Source organism: Nicotiana tabacum, chromosome 5 (assembly GCF_000715075.1).
Source record: "Nicotiana tabacum cultivar K326 chromosome 5, ASM71507v2, whole genome shotgun sequence".
NCBI classification, from domain to species: Eukaryota; Viridiplantae; Streptophyta; class Magnoliopsida; order Solanales; family Solanaceae; genus Nicotiana; species Nicotiana tabacum.
In genome coordinates this window covers 15,059,380-15,078,710 of record NC_134084.1, presented here as the reverse complement: position 1 = coordinate 15,078,710, position 19,331 = coordinate 15,059,380, and the positions used below count along the sequence as shown (strand labels likewise).

General features: G+C 38.1%; 1 protein-coding gene across 3 annotated transcripts; it reads right to left on the bottom strand.

Moving 5' to 3' along the window:
• Positions 1-1,551: 1,551 nt before the first annotated feature.
• LOC107811466 (pectin acetylesterase 8-like) lies at positions 1,552-3,346 on the bottom strand. Of its 3 annotated transcripts, none has more exons than XR_012709384.1 (6): positions 3,211-3,346; positions 2,984-3,073; positions 2,737-2,813; positions 2,250-2,309; positions 2,108-2,163; positions 1,552-1,788 (listed from the first exon to the last, which is right to left on the bottom strand). XR_012709384.1 is itself a non-coding variant. In XM_016636394.2 (5 exons), exons 1-5 carry the CDS (start codon positions 3,236-3,238, stop codon positions 1,785-1,787), a joined length of 255 nt encoding a protein of 84 aa, XP_016491880.2. In that variant the 5' UTR covers positions 3,239-3,346; the 3' UTR covers positions 1,552-1,784. The 3 variants fall into 3 exon arrangements, 1 of the variants encoding a protein (XP_016491880.2); XR_012709383.1 differs by lacking the exon at positions 2,250-2,309 and having other exon boundaries at positions 1,552-1,605; positions 1,683-1,788; XM_016636394.2 differs by lacking the exon at positions 2,250-2,309.
• Positions 3,347-19,331: the final 15,985 nt, after the last annotated feature.

Genomic DNA, 19,331 nt, shown 5'->3' with positions numbered 1-19,331 from the left:
ATGATTGTAACTCTCATTCTTCTCTAACTCCTCCTCATGATCTTCCCCATGATCTCAATTATTAATGTCCTCATTAAGATAATCCTTTTATAACCTTCTATGTAATAGTATAATTCGAGCCATGAAATGTGATATATAGGACACACTTGAACACTTGATAAATAAGAAAGTAATTATCTCTTATTTTATTGCTTATCTTCTTGTTTTATATTGTTACTTTGAGCTACATTTCTTAACAAATATTCATTTCTAATAGGAGTATAAGTCATCTTAGCATTGATTAAAATATTTAGTTTTTTAATATAACGCCATTAATTACTACTGAAAAAGTAATATTTTCACTGCACTCAAGTATGAAATACTATCAGTGGCAAAGCCAGAAAATTTAATAAAGGTGTTAAAATTTTGAACAACTTTTGCTAGTGGACTATGCAAGGGTGTTCAAAGTCTTTTTTTTTTAATTATTAATAACAAGTTATATTCGATCTTATACACAGTATAATTTTACAGCGAAGCGTGTTCAGTTGGCCACACATAGCTTCGCCCTTGAATATCACATATGCTCATCCAAACTAAATAAATCAGATTAATTAAATAAAGTAACTTAAATTAACTAGACTTTTGGTACATAAATAAGAAAGAAAATATAATGCTACACTGGTAATTCAACGCACGCACCGCTAGATTCTTTTTGTAAATGACTTATTAAAGTCAAACACAAACTTTACATAACCCCTGAAAAAATTAAATACGCTGGGACTATGCGTTAAATATTTCTAACATCTATTTAATAACCCTTTAATTATTTCACATAAATATGATTAAACTTTACAAACTAGAGCCTATCCATTGCATAGGTCAATTTTAGTCAATCGTAGTACTATACTGTAAACTTTCTTCCAAATTCTTTTTCCTTTAAAGTGTTAGTAAGTTTCTCGCTGTGTCTATTTAATAGGTTCTCAAAGACAGGGCCAGGATTTGAAGTTTATGGATTTTGAATTTGCCATATAACCTATTACTCGTCTTAAATACCAGGTTAGGAATTAAATATTTATATATATTTAAATAAAAGTGACAAGTTCAGTCGAACCCACATCTAATAGACCAGCTCTGCCTCTGTAGGTTCCCTATTTTTTTTCAACATGTGTAAATGTTTTTATTTATTTTAGGAGACAAATGCTAGTAAATGAAAATCTTCTTCTGTGTATCATCATCATCATCATCTCCAAATTAAATACTTTTTACGTCATTCTTTTTGTTTACTTTTGAGAATTGCTTTTTATGTTAAATGCAACTTCTTTTTTTCCCACAGGAAATACACTCAGAAAGATGTGTCGCAAGCGAATTACGGTGCTATTGCAAATATTCGTTTTGGTCTCTGTATTATTTCCTAAAGAGTTGATAAATTGTAAAACTCCTAAAGCAATAAGGGAATTAGCTTGTTATCTAGAATGCGTGGACAACTATTATGAATTTCTACGACGCAGAGACACTTAATCAAAGCATTACTGAGGAGATTGTGGGAATGGCAGGAGATTATAAAATATCCTATAGATGAACTCCCTCCTAATTCCTTTAGTGCCATCAAAAACTTCAACCTAAAATCTGAAATAAATAAATAGATAACTTTTAAATACATATTCTATATGTATCAGAAATATTAAAAAGAGAACCCCCCTCACCATGAAGAATATTGAGTTGACTAGGTGAGCATTTAGTTATATTTTTCTTGCAATTATCCCAAATTCCTTGAGTGTCAGCATCCTTGGGAACCAAACTATTATTCACCTAAGTTTCAAGAATCAAAAGATAAAACAATTAATAATGCTTTATAATTATCTCGGTTTGGGGGTTGGGGGGGGGGGGGGGGGACAAACAAGGCGGTATATATTAAAGATGGAAATCTTATAACATAATATTATTTTTATTATCTGCCAGGAATCATAGGCGGAATTAATAATGAAAAGTGGTGTTTGAATATGTCGTGCTACATACTGAGGGAAGAAGCACTGCACATTTATTATCAAAGAGTTTGCTATATGAAAAATATCATGTGATAAAATGGCCAATTTTCTTACCAAAAGACATATTAAAAAAAATATCTTACCAAACTTGACTCGGAATTGGAGGTGCAAGATATGATGGCAGGTTCTTAGTAGACCCCTAAATTTCAAAAGAATCAAGAATTAAGGTCCTATAATGCAATTTTAATAATTGAAAATTAAAACTACTTAAATGATTATCCTTACATGCAATGCAATAACTCTCTCGTACAGATCTTTAATCTCCGTTTACCAGCAATAGAATTTCTGCATGTTTCATAAGAAATTGGTAAATTACAAAAGAAGATTTTTATATAAATAGTCGGTCGGATTTATTGTTTATTTTTCTAAACGGCAATCAGGTGGCGCTCAACGAATTTTGTGGCCTAAAGCCAAAACATATTAAAAGGCCCTTAAATTTCTATTGTAAAATTCATATAATAATTAGATACAAAGCAAACTTTAGGACTTTGGCCTAGTGGTAAATGTACAATGCGTGATGTATGAATTAGGGGTACGTCATGGTTTGAAAATCTAGTGGTAATTGAAGATCCAATTGAGTCATTAGTACGACTGAGGCATTCTGAAACAGTAGAACACCATCTACCTCCCTAACAAAAATTCACAGTTTGAGATGAGAATAATTAAAGTAAAAAAATTGGAAAATAAAAATATTACTAGGACAATAATTAACCTCAAGGTGAATAAGCCAATACTGAAAGCCAGTTCCCCTGTGAAAAAGGAATGCTGGTGCACTTCCATCCAAGCAAACTGACATATTTGAGAAACATAAGTTGTATAATTAGTATTTTTTATATATATATAAATCCTACGATAACTTAAGAAACCTAATTTTTAAATAACATAATATAAGAAAATTTAATTTATCTAATTAATATAATTACAAGATATTTCAAAGTTAAGAAAGTTATAATTTTCACCTGCTCCTTTTTCCACAGCACTTTCAAGAATGGTGAGATTGACAAGGAGTGTTTGGAGTGCTTCTGTTCGGCAAAGACTCAACACACAAACTATTGACCCAAAAAAAAAAAAAAGATTGAGAACTGTATGTTAAGAAATTGGATATTAATTGTTCATTTTTTATATATCAACAAATAATGGTATTTAATTTAATCTAGTAGGAGTGATTTAAACAAGACCAGATTACCAAACAGTACTGCGTATATTGCCGCCATGAGAATTGAGAAGTGAATTTTGCTTACTAAACAAATTAAGAAGCAGAGAGAGGACTGAGGAATATGTTATCTCTGGCAAAGAATTTTGAGTGATATCTAAGAAGGAAGTGAACTACTTTTATAAGGGCAGATTCAATATATGATTTGTTTCAAACGAACTCCGAGCTGATATGGAGTCCGAATTAAGGGTGTTAAACGGGCCAGATCAGCTCGATTTCGGACCGGCCCAGACCGGTTAAAACCAGAACCGGCCCGGACCGGTTAAAAGGGGCTGGGTTGGGCTGGGTTAGAGGGGACGCGCGGGTTGCTCCATTTACGTTTGGGATACCGGTTACCCGGACTGGTCCAACCCGTTAGGTGAGTGTTCGTAAAGCGGTTAACCGGCCCGATTTAACGGTAAAAATTTTTTTTTAAAAAAATTGGGCCAGATTTGACCGTTGGCAACGGTCCATTTCAGAAAATGGTCGTTGCCCAAGGGGTGAATTGCACAAATAGCCCAATTTTGTTTTTTTTTAAATTACTAACCCTCCTTTCAAAATCGATAAATAACCCCCCCCCCCTTCTTCCTCATTTTTTCACTCATCTCTCAATTCTCATATTCTCTCATTCTTCAATCTTCATTCTTCACCTATTAAAGTGCAATCAACTATTTGGCTATTTTTTTTAGAATTTAATTTATCGTAGTATTTATTTTTTGAAGTTTGAACAATTGAACTTCAAAATTGGAACAATTGACGTTTCTTCGTGGTAACATTGGAGTTGTGAAATCATCAAGTGCTCAATTTATTGCCGAATTCGGTGCACTCCCTCCAACTCTTTCTCTTATTTACTATTTTATTTGCATATTTATTTGTGTTGTTGCTAGTAGTTAAATTTTTACAATATGTTTAATGCTGCAAAAAGAGTTTGTAACAAGGTTACTAATCGGAAAAATAAAAAAAGAGGTAGTACTTCAGGTTCAGCATCTGGTAGTAATTTAAATACCTCTCCAAATATTCCTGAAACATTACCTGATAATAATATAGATTATGAACAATTGCAGGAAGATTTTGGTATAGATGATAATGAATTAGAAATGGAAGATGAGATACCACTTACACCTAGTAGTGTTGGAGCTGCTAGCAGGGGGTGGTGGTCGTGTTGCTAGTAGTAGACCACATGTGGCCCCGACTAGTAATCGTAGAAAAAGAAGTAAGGTTTGGAAATTCTTTAAGGAAATAGAAGGTACTGATAGAGTTAAATGTAAACTTTGTAATGATACTTTTAAACATAAGACAGGGGGACAATTAGGGGGGACTGATATACTTAGTACACATATGAGAATTGAGCATCCTATAGAATGGGGATCTGATGGAGATGGAAATCAATCAACTCTAAACCCTACTACTGGTGGTCTTGTGAAATATGATAAAATGAAGGATCGTGAGGAGTTAGCAAAAATGATTGCTTTGAGTTGTCTACCTTTTTCTTTTGCTTCTTCATCATATCTTATTATGTATATTCAAAGGATTTACAATCCTTTATTTAAAGGAATCCCTAGAAGTACTTGTAGAGCTGATATCTTTAGACTTCATGGACAATATCAAACATACATACATTATTTGTTTAGCCACCTTCCTTGTAGAGTTTGTCTAACTTCTGATATTGACCATGCTGTAAATGAAAATGATTATTTGACAATTACATGTCATTGGATAGATAATACTACTTGTATGCAAAAACGTATATCGCTTTTAGATATGACGAAGATCAGAGTCATACTGCTGCGTTTATAAGTAGTGCTATTTGTGAAGTTGTTGAATTTTATAATCTCAAGCAAAAAGTATTGTATATGTCTTTTGATAATGCTTCTAACAATAGTGCCGCAATTTCCATATTAAAACTGCATTTGCAACCACCTCTTGATGAAATTTTTCATGTTAGGTGTGCATGTCATGTTTATAATTTAATTGTTAAAAGTGGCCTTGATTTATTTTCAACTGAGATACTCATGTTAGAAGAGCAGTTTGTGTTATTTAAGGAAATAATAGACAATCTAGAATAAAGGAATTTAAGAATAAGTGTGTCCAGTATAACCTTAAACCCAGATTCATGCCAGACGAAATTGTTACTAGATGGAATTATACATATATATTTTTTAAAATGTTGCTACAAATATAGATTCTCAATAACTGAAGTTGCTAATGCGCATTGTACTGATCCAAACCGTATGTTAACAACTACTAATTGGGAGGTCATTAATGATGTTGTTAAATTTTTACATAAATTTTATACAACTACTATTGAGTTTTCTGGAGCATATTACCCTACTGTTACTATGGCTTTAGTACATATAGCTGAAATTTCTTTTCTACTCTTTCAATTTAAGAAGAAAGAAAAATATAGGGATGTTGTTGAAAAAATACAAGCAAAATTCAAAAAATATTTCATTCCAATTCCTCCGATTTACTTAATTGGTGATATTTTAAATCCTTCTATTAAGATGTTTGATTGTCACCAATTAATGAATGCTTTATATACTTATATGAAGATTGGACCAACTGAAATCCTAGATTTATATACTTGTATGAACAAGCTAAATGAATATTTACAACAATTACACAATTATTATGCAAATGTAATTGATGTTGCTGCTCTTAATATAGGCAATGTTAATCTCACTATCCATTGTACCACTTCTGCTACTGCGGATGATGAAGAAGGCCTTTATAGTTTTAATATTTTTTTTACATTTTCTAACACTCAAACCAGTAGCAGGAACATTGATGAACTTCAATTCTACTTGCAGAAGCAAAAAGAGTCCCGCACAAAGAAAGTTTCACCGTTGGTATGGTGGCATGAGAATGGAAAGCATCGCTATGGCTCGGGACGTGCTGAATGTGCCAATTTCAACTGTTGCATCAGAGAGTGCATTTAGCCAAGCAAGACAACAACTTGGAGACACCCGTCACTCATTGGGAAGCAATGCTTTGGAAATTTTAGTATGTTTCAGAGATTGGATTAGATCGGAACGAAGAAATCAAGGACGTGAAGATGTTGATAGCCCAGAAGACGAGGAACTTGGAGATATATTAACACATGGTAACCCATCAGAATTTAACACTCCAAAAGAAGGTCATTCAGTTCATATTGATTATGAAGAACTTACTAAGGCAATGCAAAACCTTTGAATTTACTCTTTTTTTTGGTTAATTTACTTGTTAAATGTAAACCTTTCAATTTGTAAGTTTGAATTTTAAAATAAATGTAGCACTTGAAATTTATAAGTGCAATTTTTTTCCATCTTACTTGTATTCTTTATATTAATATAACTTACAATAGTTATACAAAATACAAAAAAAAAAAATTAAAAAATACACTAAACCGGCCCGGCCCCCTCAACCCGTAACCCGTACGGTTCAATTTTTATCCGGATGAATCCGAACCCCTTAAATCCGGTAAGTCCCAACCCGTAACCGGCCGGAACCATAACCCGTACGGGTACAAAAATCCCAACCCAGCCTGGCCCGGCCCACCCGTTAAACACCCTTAGTCAGAATTTGAATTTTATGGATTCTAAGGGTGTGTTTGGTATAACAAAAAATGTTTTTCAAAAAAATATTTTATTGGAAAACAAATTAGTAATCTTATTCATTTTCCGATGTTTGGTACGCAAATTAAGAAAAATATTTTCTCAAGAGTATTCATAAATAATTTAGATACAATAAACAGTGAAGCCATAAACTTTCAAACCAACAACCTTCCGAACCCATAAATTTCATAAACTTCCGAACCGTTAAACTGTCGAAACCGCAAAATTTCGAACACGTAAACTTCCAAACACATAAACCTCCGAACTCATAACTTTGGAACTCGTAAAATTTTGAATCTGTAAATCGAAAGATGAAAAAATTAAACTGAAAATATATATATAAAAGTTATTTAGGGGTGGGGGGGAGGGGTGGTGGTAGAAAAAAGAAAAAACAGAAATTTGAAAATTACAAAAAAAGTAAAAAAAATTTTGTGCGGAGGGGCAGGGGAGGAGGGGGGTTGGCGGTGTCAGGGATGGGTGGTGTAGAAAAACGAAAAACAAAAATTTAAAAATACAAAAAAAAAATAATTTTTTACGGGGTGGGGATAGTAGGGTGGGTGATGACGAAAAAAAAAATCTTTTTGGAGAGAAGGCATGTGGTGGGGTTAGGTGGGTGGGTGTGGGGTAGGTTAGTAAGGGTGTGGGGTCAGTTAGTGAGGGTGTGGAATAGGGTAGGGAAGATTAAGATGGAGTTTTGGAAAATATTTTCACTTCTCTTGATAAGGAAAATATTTTCCTCCAATTGGATGAAAATGATATCATAAGGAAAATGTTTTCCAAAACATTTAAACCAACCAAACATGAGAAAATTGAGAAACATTTTCCTGAAAATATTTTCCTTCATACCAAACACACCCTAAATACTAAGAAAGTGACACATGTGTTAGTAATCAAATCTGAATTTAATTTTGTACAATATTAATGAATTTCTTAATACAAATACATAATTTGGACTAAAGTTATACGTTAAGTTGTGTTGGGCAAAAAGGGCACAATAATTCTCTTAACATGGTGTGATATTATCCACTTTGGGTCAAAGCCGCACTGTTTTTCCCAAAAGGCATCACACCATCAAGAGATACTTAAATCAGATATGAAGGCTCCTAATATTTCAACTAACAATATGAAACTTTGTTCGCACATCCAACAACCTCTCGATCCAGTTCCACATAGTCTATTACCACGATTTACTTGTCAATTTTCGAGATTCACTGTGCCACCCACATCGTTAGAGTACTTATGGAAACTGACCCGCAACTAGTTTCTTTTTAGTGTGCGCGCTTTCAAGCTCGTAAGATAAGCAAACCGAGTTCCGCAAAATCACTCTTTCATCGCCAGACTCATCCAGTTGAACCTGAGCTCTGATAACAGTTGTTGGCTAAAATGGCCCAATGATTTGTTTTATAAGGGCAAATTATGATTTGTTTCAAACGACCTCCAAGCAGAGATGGAGCCAAAATTTAAATTCTATAGATTGTAAATACTAAGATAATGGCACAGGTGTTAGTAATCGGATTCTTCATTTAAATTTTACACACATTAATAAATTTTTAATATAAATATAGGGTTTGGACTAAACATATTGAGTCTCGCCTTCGAGGTGCCATTTGAAGTGTAGTACAAATTTAAGGAAGAGAAATATTTAATCATTTTGTAATATTAATGATAAAACAAGACAGAAATTCCTTATGATCAGAAGTGAACTTTTTCATTGTAGAAAACGAAAAATTTCCTAGAATTTCAAAAGTGGTGAAAGTCAATTCATTTATTTACACCATGATGATTGTCTCACCTTTACACGATGGTGTTTGATGCATGAACATGTCGTGTCGTGTGATGAGTGTAAAAGATTTTTTGGTTTTCAAAATTTTCTAGTTTTGTGATTAGTTTTTCCCAAACCTAATGTAGACAAATAAATTAAAATTCGTTACTTTTTATATTGCAGTCTTAATCTACCTATAGTCGCGTATAGTATGATAAAATGGACCAATTTGAGGTCAATATTATGTATCTTGTTGTAATGAAAATGTCAAAAACTCAGCCTTTATATCAGTGCTAACGCAATATAATCTTCACAACTCAGAAAACTGAAGAAGGGTACAAGATCGATAAGTTACACCTATTTTGTATTTCCTGTTTAGTGGAAGGTTATATGTAACTCCACCATTTAGTGGAGAAATGGGAGTTATGGATGACATGTGTAAAATCACATTGACAACTATAAAAAGAGGTGCAACTTTGTGTGTATAGGTGTTGTAACGACTTGGCCAGTCGTTTTGAGAATTTACGCCTCGATTTCCTATTAACTGTTTTTTCCGTGTCTATTTCTGTTATTGTAATTTTCCGGGATGGTTCATCGTGATTTTTGGAGTGTTATGGGACACTTAGTCCCTATAGGAGAGTTTAAGTCTTAGAAATTAGACTGTACTCGGAGCAGTGTTAAGACGGGTCCGGAATGGCATAACGTCGATTTCATTAGCTCCTTTGGAAGATTTCGGGCTTAAGGGCGTAACCGGATTGTATTTTGGAGGTCCGTAGCTTATTTAGGCTTGAAATGGCAAAAGCCGAATTTTTGGAGTTTCAGGCCGATAGTGAAAGTTTTGATATCGGGGTCGGAATTCGATTCCGGAAGTTGGAATAGGTCCATAGTGTTGATTATGACTTGTGTGCAAAATTTGGGGTCAATCGGACGTGATTTGGTTGGTTTCGGCATCGGATGTAGAACTTTGGGAATTCAAGTTCATCAGTTTTGAATTGGAGGGTGATTCGTTGTTTTAGAGTTGTTTGATGTGAATTGAGGGACTGACTAAGTTTGAATAATGTTACGGGATGTCTTGGTATGTTTGGTTAAGAACCCGAGGGCCTCAGATGAGTTTCAAGTAGTTAATGGATGGGTATAGCTGTTGAAAATAGTTGCTGGTGTTGTTGGTGTTCAGGGGTTGGTCTCTAAAGTTGGGAGCGCGGACCGCGGCGGAATCTCGCAGTCAACAGAGGAAGTTCGCGTAGGCGGTAGAATTCCGCAATCAGCGGGGACGGCTGGCGTGGATAGCGGAAGAAGGGCGCGACCCCCAGGAGCTGAAGGCCTTCGCGACCGCGGTGGGAATTCCGCGGACCGCACAGATAGTGGCGCGACAACGTTAGTTTTTGGCGGTCAGCGAAATTTGAATCCGAGACGGTGTACGATAAATACGAGGTTCGGGATTTTATTTTATATTTTAATCTAGAGAGCTCGGGTCTTGACGATTTTCGAAGGTTTTTCAAGAAATTCATCGGGGTAAGTGATTCTAACTCAGTTTTGGCTAAAATACACGAATATATCGTCGGATTTATCATTTGATTAGAGAATTGGGATAAAAAATTAGGAAAAATAGTAGAAACTTCATAAAATGGATTTTTGAGTTTTGAATGCCGAAAAGAAATCGGATTTGAGTGAAAAAACTAGTATGGTTAGTCTCGTGAGTGAATGGGTATTCATAATTTGTGACTTTCACCCGATTCTGAGATGTGGGCCCGGGGAGGATTTTTGGGCGTTTTTCTATTTCCTTGCCTTAGCTTCGATTTCATTAGTTAAATTTGTTGTTTGTAGTTATATTTACGTTATGTAATTGATTTGATTAGATTTGGGACACTCGGAGTTGGATACTCGTGGCAAAAGCGTGATTTCAGATTGATTTTGAGCATGGTTTGAGGTAAGTGGCTTACCTAACCTTGTGTGGGGGATATCCACTTAGGATTTTGATATTGTTGATATATGAGCACCGTGTACGTGAGGTGACGAGTGCGTACACGAGCTACTTGTTGTAAAACTCCATTATTCCACTAATTTTAACTGGTTTTTCCTTGGTGAACTACATGAGCATATGTGTTTACCTTGTTTAGGTTAGAAAAAGCATGCTTACTTGTTAAACTGTCTACTTGAACTCTGTGCAGCATGTTCTAATGAAATTTCCTGTTTTTCTTTAATGCAAACTTGGTTTAAACTGCAAATTACTTGATATACCTGTTGGTTGTATTGGATGTGCTGCATATTTACTTTGGAACGACGAATCGGTATTGCGGGAGATCCCCTGTATTGCATATTTACTTTGGGACTACGGATTGGTATTCCGAGAGATCCCCCAGCACTGCATATTTAATTTAGGACTATTGATCGATATTCTGGGAGATTCCCCCTGCATGTTTACGTTTGGGTCTACGGGATGGTATCCTGGGAGATCCCCTATTGCTAGTACTGTGTATTGAGCTATTAATTTTCTGTGCTTAATTCCTGTTTTAAACCTCAATATTTACTTCTTTACTGAATATTCCTTTTTGTTAAATTTTATCATATTAAAACCAGTAGGGCCCTGACCTGATCTCGTTACTACTCGACCGAGGCTAGGCTTGACACTTACTGGGTACTGTTGTGATGTACTTATGCCCTTTCCTGCACATTTTTTCATGTGTAGATCCAGGTACTTCTTCTGCTCAGCCATACTATCCTTGAGGCGAGGCGATCCAGAGACTTCGAGGTATATCTGCCGCGTTCGCAGACCTAGAAGTCCCTCTCTATTCTCCCTTCAGTTTTAGACTTCTTGTATTTTTCTTCGATTTGACTTCTGGAGTTACCACACTATGTATTTCTTTAGCTTGTGATTCATGAGATTCCGGGTTTTGGGAGTGCTATGTTCCATTCGAGAGTGTTATTATTGTATATGCCAAGCGGCATTCTAAACGTTTTAATTATATTTACCTGTTAGTTGGCTAGTTTTGTATCTTAAATTCATTTTCAGCAACCTGTTAGGCTTACCTAGTCATAGAGACTAGGTGCCGTCACGACAGTTCATGGAGGGAGAACCTGGATCGTGATAGGTGTGAATCTGATAACAACAGAATACCAAGATAGAAAAAGTTTCTTAAATTAAAAAATAAATTTTTCTTTCTCCTTGTAAAAACCTGGCCGGTCGTTTTGATTATTTTATTCCCGTTCCTCTATTTATTGCATCCTTTATATTATATTGTAGTTATGTGACTTGCCGGATGGTTGGTTTGGTTTCGGGTGAGTTTCAGAGTGAATTAGGACACTGAAGCTTAAGTTGAAAGAGTTGACTGGAGTTTGACTTTTGTGTAGACGACTTCGTAATGGAGTTTTGATGGTTCCGGTAGCTTTGTATGGTGATTTTGGGTTTCAGTGTATGTCTGGATATTGATTTGGAGGTCCATAGGTCATTTTGGCTTGAATTTGTGAAAGTAGAAAATTGAAGGTTTGGAAGATTGAGAAGTTGGACCGAGAGCTGACTTTATTGATATTGCACTCGGATTTCAGTTTCGGAAGTTGGAATAGGTCCGTTGTGTCATTTGTGACTTGTGTGTAAAATTTGAGGTCATTTAGAGTTGGTTTAATATATTTCGACATTAGTTTAAGAAGTTAGAAGTTCATAAGTTCATAAGCTTTAATCGATGTGCGATTTGTGGTTCTGGTGTTGTTGGATATGAATTGAGGCTTCGAGCGAGTTTGTATCGTATTTGAGGACTTGTTGGTATATTCATACGGGGTCCCCGGGTGTGTTTCGAATTGAGTTCAAACAATTTGTTCTTGTATTGAGATTGCTGGTTTCTGTGTTTCTAGTTTCCTTCACTATATTTGTGAAGGTTCACTCGCGATCGCGTAGGGTCCTAGTTGGCATATGGGAATTTTCTTTTCTTGATCGCATAAATGAGGATGCATTCGCGGAAGGTTGGAATGTTGTGCACTGCGAACGCGGTTAAGAAATCGCGATCGCATAGAAGGAAGGAGAGGTTGTGGAAGGCACTCATTGTTTATTGCGTTCGCGTGGCCTTGAGCGCGATCGCGTAGACTGGAAATAACGTGTCATCATGTTTATGACTAGATTCTCACGATCACGTATGAGGATTTTGTGAGCTGGAGTAATTTGTTTTCTGCGATCACATTTATTTTTCCGCGATCGCGTAAGGTAATAACTGGGCAGCAGATATTTAATTCCAAATCGAGGGTTTTGTTTCATTTTTCCATCTTTTGAACTAGAGACCTCGATTTTGAGCGATTTTTGAAGTGATTTTCAAGGAGTTGATCGGGGGTAAGTTATTTTGAATCAGACTTGATTATTACATATGATTCCATCATTGTTTTTATAATTAATTAGTGTTTTGAGTTGGAAAAATTGGAAAATTTTATGAAAACTTCCTAAGCTGTATTTTGAGGATTTGAAGGTCGAGTTGAGGTCGGAATTGAATAATTTTAGTATGATTGGACTCGTTATTGAATAAGTGTTCAGGCTTTGTAAGTTTGGTTGGGTTTCGATATGCGATCCCGGGGTTGACTTTTTAATTTTCTTCAAAGATTGTAACTTTATTATCCAGAATAGTTTTCTATGGTTTGTATTTGTGGTATAAAATTATTTTGGCTAGATTTGAGCCATTCTGCGACGACACAGCAAGACGTCTCATGATTTACCGCTTTGTTTCCCCCATTTCTGCTTCTTATTGCTTTGATTATCGATATTATGTGTTATCATATTGGCTGGCTCGGGTTCGGAAAGGTTTTGGTGAGATTGAGACACTTAATCTCTTTTGAGTGAGTTTAAGTTGGAAAAGTCAACCAAATGTTGACTTCTGTGAAATAGGGCTTGGATGTGAATTCTGATGGGTCGGATAGCTTCGGGAGATGATTTGGGACTTAGGAGCGTGATCGGAATAGGTTTTGGAGGTCCAGAGTAGATTTAGGCTTGAATTGGCAAAGTTGGAGTTTTGGCGTTTTCCGGTTAATAGGTGAAATATTTATACAGGGGTAGGAATGGAATTTTGAGAGTTGGAATAGGTCCATCGTGTCATTTGGGACATGTGTGCAAAATTTCAGGTCATTCGGACGTGGTTTTATAGATTTTTTGATCAAAAGCGGAATTCAGAAGATTTTGGAATCTTAGGCTTGAATGTGATGTGATTTTGGTGTTTTAATGTTGGTTTGAGCATTCCGAAGGTTGGAACGAGTTTGAATAAGGTTATGGGATATGTTTGTGCTTTCGGTTGAGGTCCGGGGGCCTCGGGGTGATTTCGGATGGTTGACGAAAAGATTTGGAGTTGGTTGTAACAGCTGAAGTTTCCCATTTGCTGTCATAACCACACCTGCGGCTAGGGCACCACAGGTGCGGTCTCGCAGAAGCGAAAAAGGAAGCCGCAGATACGGTCAAGTTGATGGCTAGCTGAAACTGCAGAAGCGGTCGAGGAGGCACACCTGCTATGGCGCAGGTGCGGTATTTTAACCGTAGAAGCGGAAACTGGTCGAGTAAGTGGAAACCGCAGATGCGGCGCTTGGGACCACAGAAGCGGTACTGCAGATGCGGTGGACTGACCGCAGGTGCGAAAAAGCCTGGGTCAGAATGTATATATTTCTTCCTTTGCGATTTTCAGAGGGTTTCATTAAGGTAAGGATTTTGGACCTAAAACTCGTTTTTATGGTATTATTTCACGGATTAGAGCTGTAATTAATGGAATGAAGGGCTAAAAATAGGGAATTAGGGCTTGATATTAAGAGACCTTAAAATGGGGATTTGAGGGGTCATTTGGACTCCGATTTTAGTGTTCTTGGTATGTATGGACTCGTAGGAGGATGAGGATTCGGATGGTGCAATTTTTATCAAGTTTCGAGATGTGGGCCCGGGGGTCGGGTTTTGGTCAATTTCGGGAATTATGCTATAATTTAATTTATTTTGCATGGGCTTCATCCCTTTAGTCTATTATAATTTCATGATTTGGATTTTGGGTAGATTCGGCACGAGTTGAGGCCGAGGCGAGTGGCAAAGGCATCACAAAGTAGAAATTCACCCGGTTTGAGGTAACTAACCATTGTAAATCTGGAACTGAGGGTACAAAACCATGGTATTTTGAATTGTTTTGATAATAAGGTGACGCACATGCTAGGTGACGAGCGTATGAGCATGCACCGGTAGGGATTGTGACTTGGTCTGTCCCGTAGCGACTATTAAGCTGCGTACTTGATTTGAAACCTTATGTTATCTCATATTTTAGACCATTATAATGTATTATGGGTTGTATGCCATGTTTGGGGCATTGTGCCGACCTGTTGTGACCCTTAGGGGCATTTTACAATTTTTCCTCACTCTATTTGTTTGAAAACGTATCCTCAGTCATGTTTTATCTGTTTATTGCTTAAAATTGGTTTTATTACTCTACTTCTTAAATGTGAGAACTGTTTGGAGTAATTTCCCTGATTTCCACTGTTATGCCCGAGTGGCTGTGAGGTTAATGATGGAGAGAGGTTGAGGACCCAATGTGAGGACTATAAATATACGGATCGGTATATATATATATATATATATATATATATATATATATATATATATATATATATATATATATATATATATATATATATATATATATATATATATATATATATATATATATATATATATATATATATATATATATATATATATATATATATATATATATATATCGCAGCAATATGATGCTTGGGTTGTAGGAGCCCCTTCGGAGTCTTTACACCCCAGTGAGCGTAGTCGACTATAAACTATAGATCGGCCTGCACGCCGTAGCGATTACTATGAATATTACTATTATGAGATATTTATGAGACTGAGTGCTGAGTGTGAGTACTGAGTGACGAGAGCTGAGTCACGAGTGACTGAGAGGCTGCCCGAGAGGCTATATTCTGAGTGATACCTTGCTAGATGGGCCCATTTATGATATTTTTACTGCTTTCACTCATCTTTAAAATAAGCCTCTGCTGAAAATTGCTTATTAAATGATTTCAAGTATTCCAATTGAAACTGAAGATTTTATGACGAAACTGGTTTTAAACTGTGGAGTTTGATTTGTTATTTTGTTGTTTACTCCTTTATATGATTCTAACTGCTCGTCACTGCTTTTACACCTTATTTACTTTAGTTACTTACTGAGTTGGCGTACTCACGTTACTCCCTGCACTATGTGTACAGATCCTGGTGCCCGAGTGGCAGAGTGAGGGTTCTCAGCATTATCAGAGTTTGCCGGAGATTGCAAGGTAGCTGCATGGCGTCCGCAACCCTGCTTTCTTCCTCTATCCTTGTTTTCCGTCTTTTAGACTTATTTTGTATCAGACAATCAGATTTGTATATTTAGAGGCTCTAGACTCGTGACACCAGATGTTTGGACTGTGTTGGTTTAACATTTTATTGATTTTCGCACATTATAGCTGTTTTATACATTTCTTATGAAATATTGAGATTTAAACCCGTGTTAGAAAATGGTTTTATAAATGAAATTCACTGTGATTAATGTTTGGGTTGGCTTGACTAGTAATGTGATAGGCGCCATCACAACCGAGTAATTGGGGTCGTGACAAGTTGGTATAAGAGCCTAGGTTACATAGGTCTCGCGAGTCATGGGCCGGTTTAGTAGATTCTCGCGGATCAGTACAGAGACGTCTGTATTTATCCTTGGGAGGCTGCAGAACCTTTAGGAAAAAACTTCACATTCTTGAAATTCTTGTCGTGCAAATCTGTTGATCCGAGTACTAAACATCTGTTATTCCATTCTCTCACAGATGGTGAGGACACGTGCTACCGGGCAGGATAGACGGCCACTAGTACCACCAGCTGGGGCCACTAAAGGCCGAGGACGCAGTCGAGGCTGTGGTATGGGCAAAGCAGTTAGGGCAGCACCTACAAATCCACCAGCTACCCCAGTTCAGGATAAAGTCCCATTTGCAGACGCTACAATAGCGCTAGACCAGGCACCAACTATGCCTATTGTGATTCCAAGCCTTCGGGAGGCTTTAGCTCAGATTTTATCAGTATGTACCGGTTTGGTTCAGGCGGTCTTAGTTACTACGGCCGCAGCTACTTCTCAGGCCATTGGAGTCACCCAGACTCCCGTTGCTCGCACACCTGAGCAGGTTGTGCAGGGACTTCAGACACCAGGGGCACCTCCATCCCAGTCGGTTACACCAGCTCAGGAGTATGTGGTACCAGTTATGCCGGACGATGAGCAACGTCGATTAGAGAGATTTGGTAGACTTCAACCTCTGACTTTCAGCAGTTCAGAGGGCGAGGATGCCAAGGGTTTCTTGGATAACTGCCAGAGGATGATTCATACAACGGGGATTCTAGAGACCAGTAGTGTAGCATTTACTACCTTTCAGTTTTCTAGAGTTGCCTTTACTTGGTGGAAGGCTTATGAGAGGCGTAGGCCGTTGGAGTAGCGCCCCCTACCTGGCAACAATTCTCTGTTCTTTTTCTGAAGAGGTATGTGCCATAGTCTCACCGAGAGGAGCTGCGTAGGCAGTTCGAGCAGTTACGTTAGGGAGATATGACTGTGACACAGTATGAGATGCAGTTCTCTGAGTTAGCTTGTCATGCGGTCTGGTTAGTTCCCACAGATCGAGAGAGGATCATGATGTTCGTTGATGGCCTCAAATATCAACTTCGGATTCTCATGACTAGGGAGAGGGTGATAGGTGCTACTTTCAAGGAGGTTGTTGATATCGCCTGTGAGATTGAGGTTGTTCGTTGCTAGGAGCGAGAGGAGAGGGAGGCCAAGAGGCCTCGGGGATCTGGTAGCTTTAGTAGTGCTCCTTCAAGGGGTTAGTTTCAGCACGGTAGTGGCCATCCATTCAGGCAGGCTCAGTCAGCTCACCCAGGTTATTGTGGGGCATCGTCAGGTCATGGTTCTCACAGTTCTCACCAGGGCCATTCATCACTCAATGCCCTTCCAGCCCAGAGTTCGTCCCGTGCTCCATCAGTTCAGGGTTCTTCCAAGCCAGGTCCTTCTACTGGTCATTCTGGTGCTAGGGGCTCCCTTCAGTCCTCATCTCCAGCACCGGGGAGTTGTTATGAGTGTGAAGAGTTTGGGCATATGAGGAGGCAGTGTCCTCGTCTTCTTGAGGGTCTGTCCCAGCAGAGGGGTCAGCCCTCGACTTCAGCTCCAGTTACTTCACCACCCGCCCAGGAAGCTAGGGGTGGGGTCAGTCAGTTAGGGGTCATCCTAGAGGGGGAGGTCGATCAGGTGGTGGTCAAGCTCGTTTCTATGCCCTCCCAAGTAGACCAGATGCTGCTGCTTCAGATGCCATGATTTTAGGTATTGTTTCAGTCTGCCACTGAGATGCCTTTGTATTATTTGATCTTGGTTCTACCTTTTCTTATGTGTCCTCATACTTTGCCCGTTATTTGTATACGCCTCGTAAGTCTCTTGTTTCACCAGTTCATGTATCTACTTCGATGGACAATACTGTTGTTGTAAACCGTGTATACCGATCGTGTGTGGTGACTATTGGTGATATGGAGACCCGAGTAGATCTTTTATTATTGTGTATGGTGGATTTCGACATTATTATGGGCATGGATTGGCTATCTCCGTGTCGTGCCATTCTGGACTGTCATGCTAAGACAATCACATTGGCTATACCGAGTGTGCCATCGATCGAGTGGCGAGGTGTGACTGATTATGTTCCTAGTAGGGTAATCTCATTCTTAAAGGCCCAACGTATGGTTGGGAAGGGTTGTCTTTCGTATCTAGCCTTTGTGAGAGATGTCGGTGCAGAGACTCCCAATATTGATTCTATCCCAGTTGTGCAAGCTTTTCCCGATGTGTTTCCTGCAGACCTGCCGGGCATGCCGCCGGATAAGGATATTGACTTTGGTATTGACCTGGTGCCGGGCACCCATCCCATCTCTATTCCACCGTATCGTATGGCACCAACAGAGTTGAAGGAGATAAAGGAGCAGCTTCAGGAACTCCTTGATAAGGGGTTCATTCGTCCTAGCGTGTCGCCTTAGGGCGTGTCGGTTCTATTTGTGAAGAAGAAGGATGGCACTATGAGGATGTGCATTGATTATAGGCAATTGAACAAAGTAGCAATTAAGAACAAGTATCCCTTGCCTCACATTGATGATTTATTCGACTAGCTTTAGGGAGTGAGAGTGTTCTCCAAGATTGATCTCAGTTCAGGTTATCACCAGTTGAAGATCAGGGACTCGGATATTCTCAAAATAGCCTTCAGGACCAGATGCGATCATTATGAGTTCCTTGTTATGTCTTTCGGGCTGACCAATGCCCCAGCAACATTCATGCATCTGATGAACAGTGTGTTTCAGACTTATCTTGATTCGTTTGTGATTGTCTTCATTGATGATATTCTGGTGTACTCACGTAGTCAGGAGGAGCACGCGGAGTATTTGAGAGTGGTGTTGCAGAGATTGAGGGAGGAGAGGCTTTATGCAAAGTTCTCCAAGTGTGCATTCTGGCTCAGTTCAGTGGCTTTCTTGGGGCATGTGGTGTCCAACGATGGTATTCAGGTTGATACGAAGAAGATACAGGCGGTTCAGAGTTGGCCCAGACCGTCCTCAGCCATAGAGATTTGCAGCTTTCTTGGTTTGGCGGGTTATTATCACCGGTTTGTTCAGGGATTTTCATCTATTGCATCGCCCTTGACCAAGTTGACTTAAAAGGGTGCTTCATTTGTTTGGTCAGATGAGTGTGAGGAGAGCTTTCAGAAGCTCAAGA